Source organism: Polyodon spathula, unplaced genomic scaffold (assembly GCF_017654505.1).
Source record: "Polyodon spathula isolate WHYD16114869_AA unplaced genomic scaffold, ASM1765450v1 scaffolds_2271, whole genome shotgun sequence".
Taxonomy (NCBI): Eukaryota; Metazoa; Chordata; class Actinopteri; order Acipenseriformes; family Polyodontidae; genus Polyodon; species Polyodon spathula.
The window spans coordinates 1-12,923 of NW_024473745.1; the positions used below are offsets into that span (position 1 = coordinate 1).

At 44.3% G+C, this 12,923-nt stretch overlaps 1 protein-coding gene across 1 annotated transcript; it reads right to left on the reverse strand.

Annotated features, from left to right (window-relative positions):
• Positions 1-7,758: 7,758 nt before the first annotated feature.
• LOC121310572 lies at positions 7,759-11,172 on the reverse strand. The gene is made up of 6 exons (XM_041243658.1): positions 11,127-11,172; positions 10,921-11,042; positions 8,467-8,674; positions 8,255-8,376; positions 8,118-8,157; positions 7,759-7,886 (listed from the first exon to the last, which is right to left on the reverse strand). Exons 1-6 carry the CDS (start codon positions 11,170-11,172, stop codon positions 7,759-7,761), a joined length of 666 nt encoding a protein of 221 aa, XP_041099592.1.
• Positions 11,173-12,923: the final 1,751 nt, after the last annotated feature.

Sequence of the window (12,923 nt, forward strand, 5' to 3'; positions counted from 1 at the left end):
CTTCAATTGGTTATGATCCAACCTGCAAAACAAGACCGTACATCCCTTTCCATGTAACATTCTTATAGTAAGAACATTAATGTAGCTGCCAGCTACAAACATGAGGCCTTGCTTTGTGAGTGGGGGGTTAGCATGAACAAAACAAACTATTCAGAAATGCTGCTCAACTAATTAATTTGATTCATCATTTTTAAATCCATAAACATGTTGCACAATCAATGTAAAAAGCACATAAAAAATAAATCATTTTACAAAGTGAATGATTACAAAAATATAAATAACTGGAACTGCTGAGTTTTCATTTAATGTACTGTGATTTATGTGTACTGAGCTCCAGACAAATTAATACCGCGATTACAGCCACAGCTGGGCGAGTTTCTGGCTGTGGCGGATTAATGGGGAGGGGACTGGTATACGTAAGGGAACTGTGCAGTTGAGTCGTTTGGTCCGGTCGGGGAGAGTTTGGTGCGTAAACGAGCAAGGCAAATAAAATTAAGCAAACCACGCAGAGTGCTGAATCTTACTGCTTTCTCAGGAGGACTAAAAGAGCAGCAGCAGAGACCCAGCCAGGATGGTGGTTTAAAGCAAGGACGCGGAGCTCCGATCGACAAGCAGGCAAGAGGGAAGCAGAAGGCGGGTTGCAGAGTAGTTATTGGGAATGCCTGGATGCTCCAGACCCATGTTGCACCATTGAAAATATTTCACTGTAAATGTAAATACATGCGCAAACCAAATTCACAGATGAAGCTCTTGGTTACTGTAGCAGGGTGAAATCTCTGCTGGCTGTCTGACACATGCATGATCCTGCAGGGGGAGCTCAGGAGCCATGTGGAATATGCCTGTCTATCAGGGCAGTGACACAAAGGTTGGGTGAGCATGTATTGTCTTTTCCTCTCTCCGAGTGGTCGAGAGGCGGGCCTTGGTGGTGGTGGGTGGTGGTTGCTCGACCTATCAGAACTATGCTCTGTTATTCATTCGGACTTGCGATTACAGGGAAAACCCAGTGACTCTGGGTTTGGAAGCGAGGTAAATAACCCAAGGCAAGATGGCCAGCAGCTGGCGAGAGAGACCGGGACAAGCAAGCACGGCTGCGCAAGACAGCGGCTATTAAATAAAACAAAAATAATTGTTACGTACTCGAGGGGACATGTGTAGTTAGCTGGGGGAAACCTGGCAAAGCCAGCGTGGAGTGATGGAATAAGAGAGCCTAGCTTGGAGACCCGAGCTGAGCGGTTTAGTGGTGGTGGGAGAACGCTGCATAAGCAGCACCTTTTGTTTGTAGTTTATATTGCTGCGTTTTAGTTTCCTTTTTTCTTTTGCCTTTTGTTTTCCCCTTGCAATCTGACCTGCTTAATCCCTGCATCCACCTTAGGAAAACAAGAAAGGCGCATAAGGCGGCGAGAGTAGAGGGTTTGTCTTGTTCCTCAGCCTTTTCGTAGCGAGGTTCTCAGGCTAGCCAATGATATTCCATTTTCTCGGGCGTGAAAAAGATGGAGGAGAGAATCTTGGCAAGATTTTATTTCCGGGATTTTATTTTCTCATGTAGGTATACATAGGGAGATTCTGATTGATCAGGGGACAGCCTTTATGTCCCAATGCATTCAACAACTTTGGGGGTCCCTCAAAATATGTTCCATCGGGTATCGGTTTGCGATTCACAATGCGATGAGCTTGTGGAACAGTTTAATAAGACTAAAACAAAGGAAACAAAGAATGGGTCAAATTCTTCCTTCTCTTCTCTTTGCTATCTGAGACGTATCCACAGGCATCAACAGGCTTTTCACCCTTTGAGCTCCTGTGGGAGACAACCCTGGGGTATTCGATTCATAAAGGAAGGTAGGGAAGCAAACCAAAGCCGCGCAGAGACTATAGTAAAGCATGTGCCTGGAGTTGGTCGGTCGGTCATTTTGAGAAGATAAAGCTGGAGGCAACGCAGCATACTCAGGAGCAACAATATAATAAAAATGCTTGCATCAGGACTTTCCAACCTGGGGAGCAAGTGCTAGTACTCCTCCCCTCGTCGGAACGTAAGTGGTTTATGAAATGTTGCATTAACTCTGGCCCTCCTGTGGGCCTGGAGGCACAATGCTCAGGGTCAGTTTCTCCTCACCCACAATGGACCCTACTGGTCAGGTGCTCAAGGGGACTCTTTGTCCACCAGGGGCCAATAACTTGCTGACACCCGTTCTTAAGCTCCAGGAAGTAAAAAGGGAATTGGTTTGGTTGACAGATAGGAGTAAATCACTGACCTTCAGAAGTGCTGCAATGAGGAAACTTACTGTAATTGGACATCACAAATTGTGGAATAAAGAAGTGTCAAATAATTGGGCACTCCAAGTATGCGATATACAACACATTTTGTCGGCTTCTCGGGCTGAATCCATCGTATTCTAGATTACAATTGTGTTATTAGAATTACATGTGGGTTGTGTACTGGTTTGTGAATGGTACACACACAATACGGTAGTACATTAAACAAAATTATAAAACACTTGGATAGATGTAGAGTAGCACACCCTATTGACCAAACACATGGCAGTTGCATCTCAAAAAGGAATCATCATTTCAGCACATAAATGCCTCAGAAGACAAAGAAAGTGTGAATATGCCAATACATTTATTACAAGGTTAAGTGACTTGCTCAGAGTCACAGCGAGTCGGTCACTGGCAGATGTGGGATTTGAACCACTGGACCGCACTGTTTCCTTGTCAATATCAGGGGCGTAGAGTACATTGAGGCAGCAGAGGCACATTTGAAAAAATAAAAAGTACAAAAATATATCTAAAGATTTATTTTAAATAAATGTGCCCACCTTATTTAAGTAGTTAACAGTGTGCAGGAATGTAGCATTGATAAATGAACATACAGACAAAGGTAATCCAGGTGCAATGTTATTTATTTTTATAATCCAAAGTCAGAGAATGAGAAGCAGGCAATACAGCGCCGTTTATTGCACCGTTTTAATCCACAGGTTGTTCCCGAAATAGTCCCGATCTTGCACACCCACACATAATGCAAAACACAAGTCTCCACAGTGAGTGCTAAAGTGCTTGTTGTGTGAATACAGTTATTTGTAAAACGAAAGTGCAGTGTAGTCCAGGTTTGTGCTGGCCTCTGACAGCTCCAGATTGTGTTAGCTCCTGAAAAAACAGTATATCTAAAAACAAAACAAACAAACAACACACACGTTTCCTTCCGGTTCAGCTTAACCATAACAAGACAAATCACTTCTCTATGCCCCCTTTTGTATTGTCAATCATGACCCCTTGGTTAACTAGTGCACCCACCTCTCCAATCTTACCCCTTCCAGGTCCAGAATTTAGTATATTGTAGCCCCACCCCCTTTCTAGATAACTTCCTTCTAACCCCGGGAATCAATTGCCTGGTCATCCAGTCCAGGGCTCTCTGTTCCCTTTAAGCAGCACCCTCACACGTCAGGAGAGTGATTTATCACCAAGAATAATTCTGTCTCTGGTCACAGAGAGGCTTAATTTATAGGTTTATACCAGACCTGTCAACTCTCCCTTATTTGCTGGGACTCCTGTTTTTTGGACCCTTCCAAACTACTGTTTAACCCCTTTGTCAGCAAACCCAAATACACACATATGGTTGTGCGGAATTCAATTAGTCACTCGAATCCCAGCACATGAACCAATTCGTGCAACCCTGTGCTCACATACTATTAAACTGACCCTGCACTTTGCACTAATGCTTTTACCAGATGACATTCCAGTCAAGTCGGTTCCTTTTGGGTAGGGGGTCTTAGAAACCAAACAATCCTGTACTGACCAACAGGTTTGTCTTGACCCAATTCAAGAATTTAGCACCCCATTTAAAAAGCACAAATCAAATTGCACTCCTTGTTAAGGTAAGCTTTGTCCCTCTCCAAGCCATTTGGCGTCACATACTGGAGTGTACCACATTAGTGTATGCTACCATCTTGTTTATAGGCGTCTCACTGGAGTAATTTTAGTACTTGTGGAAAAGACCGGTATATGAAGTGGCCAGAAACGGTCATGTCATTGTTTCATATGAATCTCAGAAACAGCCAAGACAGATGACAAAACACCAGTGCCACATGTATTCCACCTGAATATGCCCACGCAAGATCACATTGTATATCAACCCCCCCCCCCCCCCACCCACTTCCAAACAAACAGTGGCATGCAAAGGTGTTATACTTGTGTATAAATAGAATCCTGCAAGAGAGTGTCAGAGGACTTCTGTCTGCCCTCAATCCAAAGCCCTGTCCCACAGCAGGGACAGCCCAGAAGTAGCAGCAGCTACAGTTGCCATTGTCCAGCACCACAATGGCCCTATTAAAGCAAAATCTCTACATATACTGCACAGCAGTTTATTGGCCCTTGGTCACGGCTGCTACGCCATGTTAGATGCAATACACATCAATTGCAGCCTAGGTAATGTAGTATTTGGATAAACACAAGTGAACCCTTAGGGCACTACTGAATTGCACAGCAAATGGCAATGTACCAGCGCCTTTACTGGCACCAGCAGAAGAGGTCTCGAGTGCTCAAAAAACAATGCAGCTGTCACTTCAGGGTATTAAGCCTCAGTTTACTGCAACCAGCAAATCCAACATGTTGGATAAATCGGCATCTCTAATCCTACTTAGATATGTGACCCCCCTCTATTTGGTGGAGGAATTGAAATTAAGAAAACCCACAAACCACTACAGAATTAACACAAGATAAAGGTTTATTCAAGTTAGAGACTGCTTCTCTAGGACCTGACAATTTGCAAGCCAATCCATTTGAGGAAGAGCATTATAACAGATACCAGGACCAGCAAACCAAGCAGCCACAGGAGACCATGGAAGTGCGTCCAGTGCTTCTCTGCAAGAGGAAGCAAAAGTTAGTGGCAAAGCAACTGTGAGCAAGGGAGGAATACAATGAAGCTTCAGTTCTGGCTTTGGCCCAGGGCCAGAACTGAGCAACACCACATGAAAAAGGCTAGTACTGCTTCAATGCAGAAGATCTCAAATCACTTGCCCGTTTGTTCATGGGGCACAATCTCATCCAAAGTGAAGGTTCCTTCGCTGACAGCGATGAAGCCAGCATGACCAGGAGCAGCTCGCTTGTCTACGTTTGATTTCCCAGGACAGGGCTTTCCTGCACAGCGCCCTCCAGCAGATCTTGATGTGGGAACAGGCATCTCTGTGGAAGGAGAAAGATATCAAGTGCCCAAAATTTCAAGGGAGCAGGACTTATACGGGGGGGGGGGGGGGGGGGGGGGGGGGGGGGTCTAAAAAGCACAAGGGAGCATGCTACAGTAAAAATGTAAGGCTTAACCTAAACAGCCAAACTTCAGAAGGACTCCTCCTCAGAAACCAAGTCCAAATAGTGCTTTTCAGGACCATACCTCTTCCATCAAAGCATCCTTCATTGCAAACACGACGTTCCGGGGAACACACTTCGGTTGAACACATGAAATAGATCTAAAAAGTAAATGGAGTTAGGAGCAACTGTAGATCTGCTTTGGTCTCAACTATACCATTTATGACTAGGCATTTGGAAGCAAGCTTGAGTCTATACAATTGGACCACTATTAAACTCACTTCCTCATCCAAACGCTGCTTGGTCTTGTAGTCCAGGAACTGGAAGATTTCTATTTCAAAGCGTCGAGTGTGCTTGGATACAGGCATGTTATTGTATTTGACATGGAGGCCAGCAGCACCGCTGTAATCCAGGATGTTTGGACAACTGTGGGGGAGAAATTCAGAAGGGAGTCCTACAGCTGCCAACTAGGAGGCTTGAAGTGCATGGTAGCCATATTGTAATGCTAGCAGCTGCAACAGTCTAGCTTGCAAAGATTTAATTTAGATGTTTGCAGCCAGTCACCTAACCAGTTGCTGAACTGGTTAATGGTCACATCTGGCAGTTGCTGCTGGACAAATCCCTGGCATGTTGCTTTTGTCCAGACAAAGGGAGACAAATCAGGATACTCACCCTTCATAGATGATCACCCAGGCAGCTCGAGAGGACCGGGGATAGGCGATGCAGTAGTGGACCAGCAGAACTACACTGGGGTTAGGAGGGTTCACAAGCTGCACTTCCAGATACGCCTTGCTTCCAAGCAAGACGCTCAGGGGCAGATGGGACTGTGGGTAGAAGCTGGTGTAGCTGGCATCTGCAAGAGAGGTGCATCATTGGTAACACACCAGCCATTGAAAGAGGAAATTGAGCCAGTCAAATCTAGCAGTCATTACCAGACATGATGCCAAACCAGACCAAATGGGAGAAGTTACGCATCATGTTCAATTACCTGTGGCAATCCTTAACCTAACCCCAAGCCAGCCAAAAGCCAAGGCTGCTGATGGAGGCGATGGGTTCACCACCAAGTAACCAGTGCTGGCCAAGTTTCCTTTAGAATAGCGACATTCCACATGGAAACTGTAGTGCAGAGAGGAGACAGTGAAGACAAAGAATCCATTTAGTTACCAGTTGGCACAGATATTCCAGTCAATGACAAAACCATAAAGGCTTTAACTCCGATCATGGGGTCCCCACCCACTACAACCAGCAAAGTATGCTGAAAGAGGGTTAAGCAGCTGCCTGTTCCAAGCGCATGTAGAAGAAATTACCGATAAGGGCCATCTCTGGTAATTTGTCCATACATCTGCTGGATCCCCCGAACCAAACCACGAACTTCAGCAAGATAGATTGTAGTCTCCGCCACAGTCTACAGAATAAAAAATGATTACAAAGTGAGAACACTGAAGCAGTTGAGGATTGTAATCAACCTGGCCAGCCCAAAACCAGTGGCATTCCAGTAGATTAGCACCCCAACACCCCCCTTAGACATATGGCTGTAAAAAGCATTGCAGCCTAGAAGTCCTAGTACTAACCCAAACCCCAGGAGGAGTGAACTTACAAAGACACGTGTCCCACAGCCAGTCACAGGAAATTTGAAGACCGCAAAGTCTGGAGTGCAGATTACAGGGACACATGAATGGTTTCCTGCAATTACTAAACTGCTCGGATCAATTTCTGGCTTGGTTGAGGTGCGGTATACGGAGAATACAAAATGCCCATCTGCAGTGCACGCTGAAAAGCAGGAAGCAAAGAAACCATTAATGCAAAATAATGAAACCATTTACCTGAAGGACCAGTCCCCTGTACAGTAAGGGTGGAAATCAGGTCAATTATCTCCTCCACCCTCAAAGTTTTCCTATACAAGCTGTTCAAAGTTACTCTGGATAGCTCATTAGATGAGCAGTGCTATATCAAGTGTAAAACCAAGCCATACCATCCAAAGGATAGTAACACTGGGAAGTTCTTGCATCCACACAACATCCATTGGCCACACACCATTGTGGATCAGCATTAGGTGGACCACAAGCCAACTGCTGACTTCTTGGTATCTTGCACCCTGCAAGAGAGTAAACTTCAATGTTATAGGTTGTACAGGGAAGACCCTGTAGTTTAGGTGTTAATATCTTGTGTAGGGGCACATTGTATTCAATACAAAGCAACATGATGCAGCAACAGCATTGGCAGACAAGCAACACCAGACTTGAGCACTCTGGTATTTTGTGTCCAGTGAACAAACACTCACCCACATGTGGTACTAGACCAGGAACAGGACATTTGGCCTGTATATCTCCTCGCTCCCCAGTAAAAGTTGTGTAGAGGACTCTCAGGATATAGAAGTTGTTCTAGAAGTGGAAAGAGAGTTGGTCATTCTTGACAGGATTTTGATCACCAATACAAATGGGGAAATCACAGCTGCAATTGCCCTCAGCTTACCAGGATCTTGACATGACAGGCCTTGTAAGGAGCAGTCAGGATGTTTTTGCCATTTCCCTTCAAACTGTAGCCACAAGTCTTGGGAGCACCGATAACAGCTACCAAGTTGTTGGATTCATCTACAACAGATGCCACATTTAGAGCATGCTTTCTGTTTCACAGCACCCACATTACTGTGTACCAAGCCAACTCACCCATTAAATGGATATCTTGTAGCAGTCCCCCAGGAAGCTCCACTGTCATGCAAGTATCACTGCAGAGGACAGAAACCCCAAAGGGAGGGAGGGGGGAGCCTGTTGGTAAAGCTACACTGGTTGGACATTTCATCTGCACCTGTACCCTTTTCCCACTAAGGGTTACATATACTAGGGTCAGGACATAATTCCCATTCTGGAAGAGAATCAAGGGAGGACAGAGAGCACAAGTGAGGGTATTTACATGCATAGGAAGTTTAAAAGCAACAGTACAGAAAGCTAAAAATATTTACCAGCATCTTGACATCACAGGCTGTGTAAGGGGCTGTGAAGATGTTCTTTCCTCTCCCATGCACCAAGCTGTAGCCACACTTTCTGCTATCATCTTGGACAGTTACCAGAGTGTTGGATTTATCTGCAAGAGGCAACGTTGCCACGAGATTGGGTTATCCTCATTGCCAAGCAATTTAGGTAGCAAGTTATCTGGGACAAGGCACAACCTTACCCATCACAGCTACTTGTTCAATTGGTCCTTCAGGCAGCTCTATTGTCATGACTGAGGCTCTGCAGGCAGTGGGTATTGTTGGTTTTCTAGGAGTGGTTGTAGAGGGAGGGGGTTTTGTGGGCACTACAGCACCGGTTGGGCATTGCATCTGAACATAAGCTTGTTGTCCAGAAGTTGTGTAGCGGAGGGTCAGGATGTAGTGCTCATTCTAGAACAAGGAGGAAGTTGGCTTGATCAAAAAGTATAACCAGGAAACAAGCAAATTGCAGGTAGTTCACTCACACAGTGATCATGTCAGCAGGTGTCAAATGGCATGCTTTGAAACAACTAGAAAATCTACTAGGCACACTTCAGAACTATGAAGCCCAGTGTTTTTGTAACAATGCCTTCCACCGTTGTCCCCACTTCAGTGGGAGAACTTACCTGGACTAGTTTCAAAACTAGTCTGTTTACATTCCAAGCCTGCAGTGTTCTGATGAAGTTTCAGGATGGAGCAGCGCCTTGCTAGTTCAAAACAATACTGCCACAGAGCTGCATTTTAATATTACTACCACATCCAATTACTTGAAATTTCTATGGATTTCATTTACTCCCATTTCCCGGAAAAGGAGTTGTCAAGAAATGGCAAGCTACCAATCTGCCTGTGCTCCATTCTCCAAAACACATCCTTTTTGTTTTTAAAAAGAGATTAAACCTTGGGCCAAGAGGCCATAAAAGCAGGGTTTGGAATAATTGCATGTCAAAGCTTAGTCTTACCTGCCATCTGTACGCTGTCAAATAATCCCCAAATTGATTGAGACGTACACGTTATTTCCATTTACATATACTTGTAGTATAAAACAGAACACAGAATCATTTGTGGTAGCATCTTGTATTTCACTTGGACTCTCATCTAACCCCAGATGTAACTAAACACATCTGCTCACGAACTGCCCCGATATCAAATCCTAACTGGGTTTTTTATTTGCTCTTATTAGGACTGAAGTCATTGCATCTTGCTCTATTGTCCCGTTATTCTTGATGTGTATTTTGTTTACAACTGCAAGTCTCCCTGGGTAAGGAAGTCTGCCAAGAACATAGAATTTTAAAATTTGCCTTGGATGTCCCTACATAAAACCACTTGCCCCCGTGGGGGCAATATTTATGGTAGTGAAAACACAAGTACTCCAACTGATCATTCAGTATCACTGATCCACCTATTCCTCTGCTGGTGCCATCTGTTGGGAGTGCTTCTGGCATGATCTTTGTGCTCTGCAAACACAGTACATGCCACGCTCTCTGTTCAGTCAGTGGGGATTTCTCAGCTGTAAACACTTCCTATTTGCAAGCTCCACTCAGCAGGTGATGAGGAATACCAATATACTGGGGCTTAAAGCACACGATCAACTAAAAAAAAAAAAAGGAAGTTCCTTAAAAGCCAAAAACAGAGTTGTTAAGTCACTTCTCTTCACCCCCTTCCCAATCTCTTCCTATAGTGCAGGATCTTAACTGGCACTTTATATAGTGAAACAGGGGCAGAGTTAGGGAAGAGAACAGCTAGTTTTCATTTTGTGCAAGAGAAGCTATAACGTTTCTACAAGCCGATAGGCTGAAGAGCAGGCGTTGGCCGATCCAATTGTTGTTCCCAAGGTTTATTGGGCTGTTCAGTGTTCAAAGGTATTTCACAGGGACACGAGTCAGAGCCCCCAGTGTTGGAACAGCAGGTCAGCCCAGTGATACTCCAAGCAGGCTACTGTAGTTTGCGAACAGAATTGACAGCGCCGACAGATTGAGAAGAAAATAACTATGGATTGCATGCAGGAAAAATTCAAGAATGTTAAGGCAGTTCCTCCAATACAAAATGGCATGAATGGTTAGGTGCAGAGCATTCAATTACCCCTGCCTGGAAGAGTCTACCACTGCCAAGGGGGTATGCATTGTATTTGATGAATTTAGCTTTGATTTCTGTATGAAACAGCCATTGCCAGGTATTTTTATATATTACAAATAACCCACAAGTGTACAGGTTCAGACTAAACCAACTTCAAAATGGTGTATCGAGAACATAACTTTCTTCAATGGCAATGCATATGAAGTGTTGCAGTAGATAACCGCCTGCATAAACCAAGTTATTGTAATCCAGTAAAACTGGTTAGCAGGTGTGTACAGTACTACAGATCTTGCAACTACAATGTAGAAAAATGCACTCTGGCACTGCTATTGTGGAAAGACTCAACATTGGGATGCAGTTACCCAAATTAAATGCAACGTACAATGAACCGCGCAGCTTTATGCAATTAGAGAGAGTTATGCGTCTAACCATATCATGCAATCACAATGATGCACGTAAAAAAGGGACCTGCCATATGCTATGCAACTAACCAATATACAAAGTGGCATGTACGCACCATTTTAAAAACCTTCTGTACCAGTGTTCTGGTTTTTATATATACCCTCACCCCTCCCCATGATTACCACTATCCGGACATCACAGGCTTCGTAGGGGGTTATGAAAAGGGTCCTTCCACTTCCCTGCAGCAAGGTGTAGTTGCAGTACACTGGAGCCTTGACGACAACTATCCATTTGTTGGAATAATCTACAAAAGAAAAGAGTTGCCATAAAATCCCCCTACTGTGCCATAGACAAAAGCTTACAGGTGTCTAGCAAAAACCCAACTCACCTAGAAGCTCCACTAGGTCCAGAGGTTCCATGGGCAGCACCACCATCATGCCAGAGGAGTTGCACACCACATCTGGTGTGGGAGGGGTCCTTGTTGATTTTGTGGTTGTAGTTGCAGGTGCTTTTGTTGGTTCTCCTGCACTAGTTGGACATTTCATCTGCACATACCCTACTTCTCCATCAACTGTTGTATAGCGCAAGGCCAAGTAGTAGTTCTCATTCTAGAATTTGCATAAAAAAAGGTTTAGGGTAAGAGGAAAGTAAATCTGAAGCAGACTCTGGAACTAGCTAATCCCCAATGAGGGATTTTGGGGCAACACTAACCTTAAATACAACATTAGGAAATCCAAGAGCAGTTCAAGTCAGGGCATGTGAAACCAGCCCCATCATACGATCACTACTTGGGTGCATTCCCTATCCTCCCCTTCCCCCTTATGGTATTAGACCGTTAGGTTGCAGAAACCCCTTTACAGTTGTGCATTTACAGACCAAGTTTGAATAGAAGTACAAGAGCAGCCCATTGGCAGAAATGGATTACCAGAATCTTGACATCACACGCCGTGTAGGGGGTTTTGAAGAGGTTCCTTTCTCTGCTCTGAATCAAGGTGTAGTTGCAATTCTCAGGAGCATCAAGGACAGCTACCCACTTGCTGGATTCAGCTACAAGAGAAGTTTACATACAATTCCCTAGTGCCCTTGTCAAATTCATCCACATAGGGGCAAAGAGCCCAACTCACCTAGAAGCTCTACTAGTACCAGAGGTTCCTTGGACAGCTCCACCACCATACTAGAGGCAGTGCAGACCACAGTTGGCTTCCCACCACTGGTGGTCATAGTTGTCTTTGTAGTGCTTCCGGTGGTCCTGGTTGTAGTTGGGGTTTTTGTGGGTTCTCCAGCACTGGTGGGGCATTTCAATACCATATACCCTTTTTTGCCACCAGTTGTCAGATACCATATTTCCAAAACATAGCTTTGATTCTAGAACAAAGAACATATGTAATATACCCAAATTGATTGCCATGGTTTTAAAATGATCATACAAGCTGGAAAACAAATTTACTCTTGTGATTAATAGGCGGCCAAGAGGAAAGCAGAGCAAGATGGGCCAATCATACCATCATTGCCCAACAGTATACTGAGCATCAAAAGAAACTTCCTTATTACAACACATTTTAAAAAAAAAAATGCATAAACCGACAAAATGATTATATCTATAGAAATACTTGATCATTCATCCTTGACCGTGACATGCTTGCATGACTGACTCCAGCACATGCACTTAAAATCACCCAGTTACCGAAACATTTGATTGGACATGGATAGGGAGTGTTGAATTGCAAGCTTGAATAAAAGGAATAAAGAAATACAAAAAACAATGCCACATCTGTGGAGAGCAGAACCTTCATGCAAATCAGCATGTTGGAGGCTGGACTAGGGCAGCGTACTGTGGCTCGCCATCTTGGGTGCTCACAGCCAGCAATTTCAAAACCTGGGAAGACTACAGAACCAGACACCGTAAAATGACGGGCCACGAACTGGGAGACCAGGAGTCACACCTGCTTAAGAACGACAGATCATTTTGGCATCTTTGTCAATGGTTAAAAAGTCATTGCACCTGTCAGTTTGATCACATGTAGTATTTGGATACTAGTGATACTTTTGATGTTCAGTATATGAAGCTTTATTAAAAGCGCAGAAGTTTGGTTGGGGGGAGAAGAGAAAGCACACAGTATGGTGGAATATCTAGGTGATCTCATGGATGAATGGACAGGGTCTGGAAAAAAAGAAATGGATTGAC

Bases quoted from the DNA above. Each gene is read 5' to 3' on its own strand.
- LOC121310572 (XM_041243658.1), bottom strand. From the start codon at position 11,172: ATGGTGGTGCTGCCCATGGAACCTCTGGACCTAGTGGAGCTTCTAG. The intron at 11,043-11,126 runs GTGAGTTGGGTT...TTTCTTTTGTAG, and splicing joins GGACCTAGTGGAGCTTCTAG to ATTATTCCAACAAATGGATA. The intron at 8,377-8,466 runs GTAAGGTTGTGC...TGCCTCTTGCAG, and splicing joins TGAACAAGTAGCTGTGATGG to ATAAATCCAACACTCTGGTA.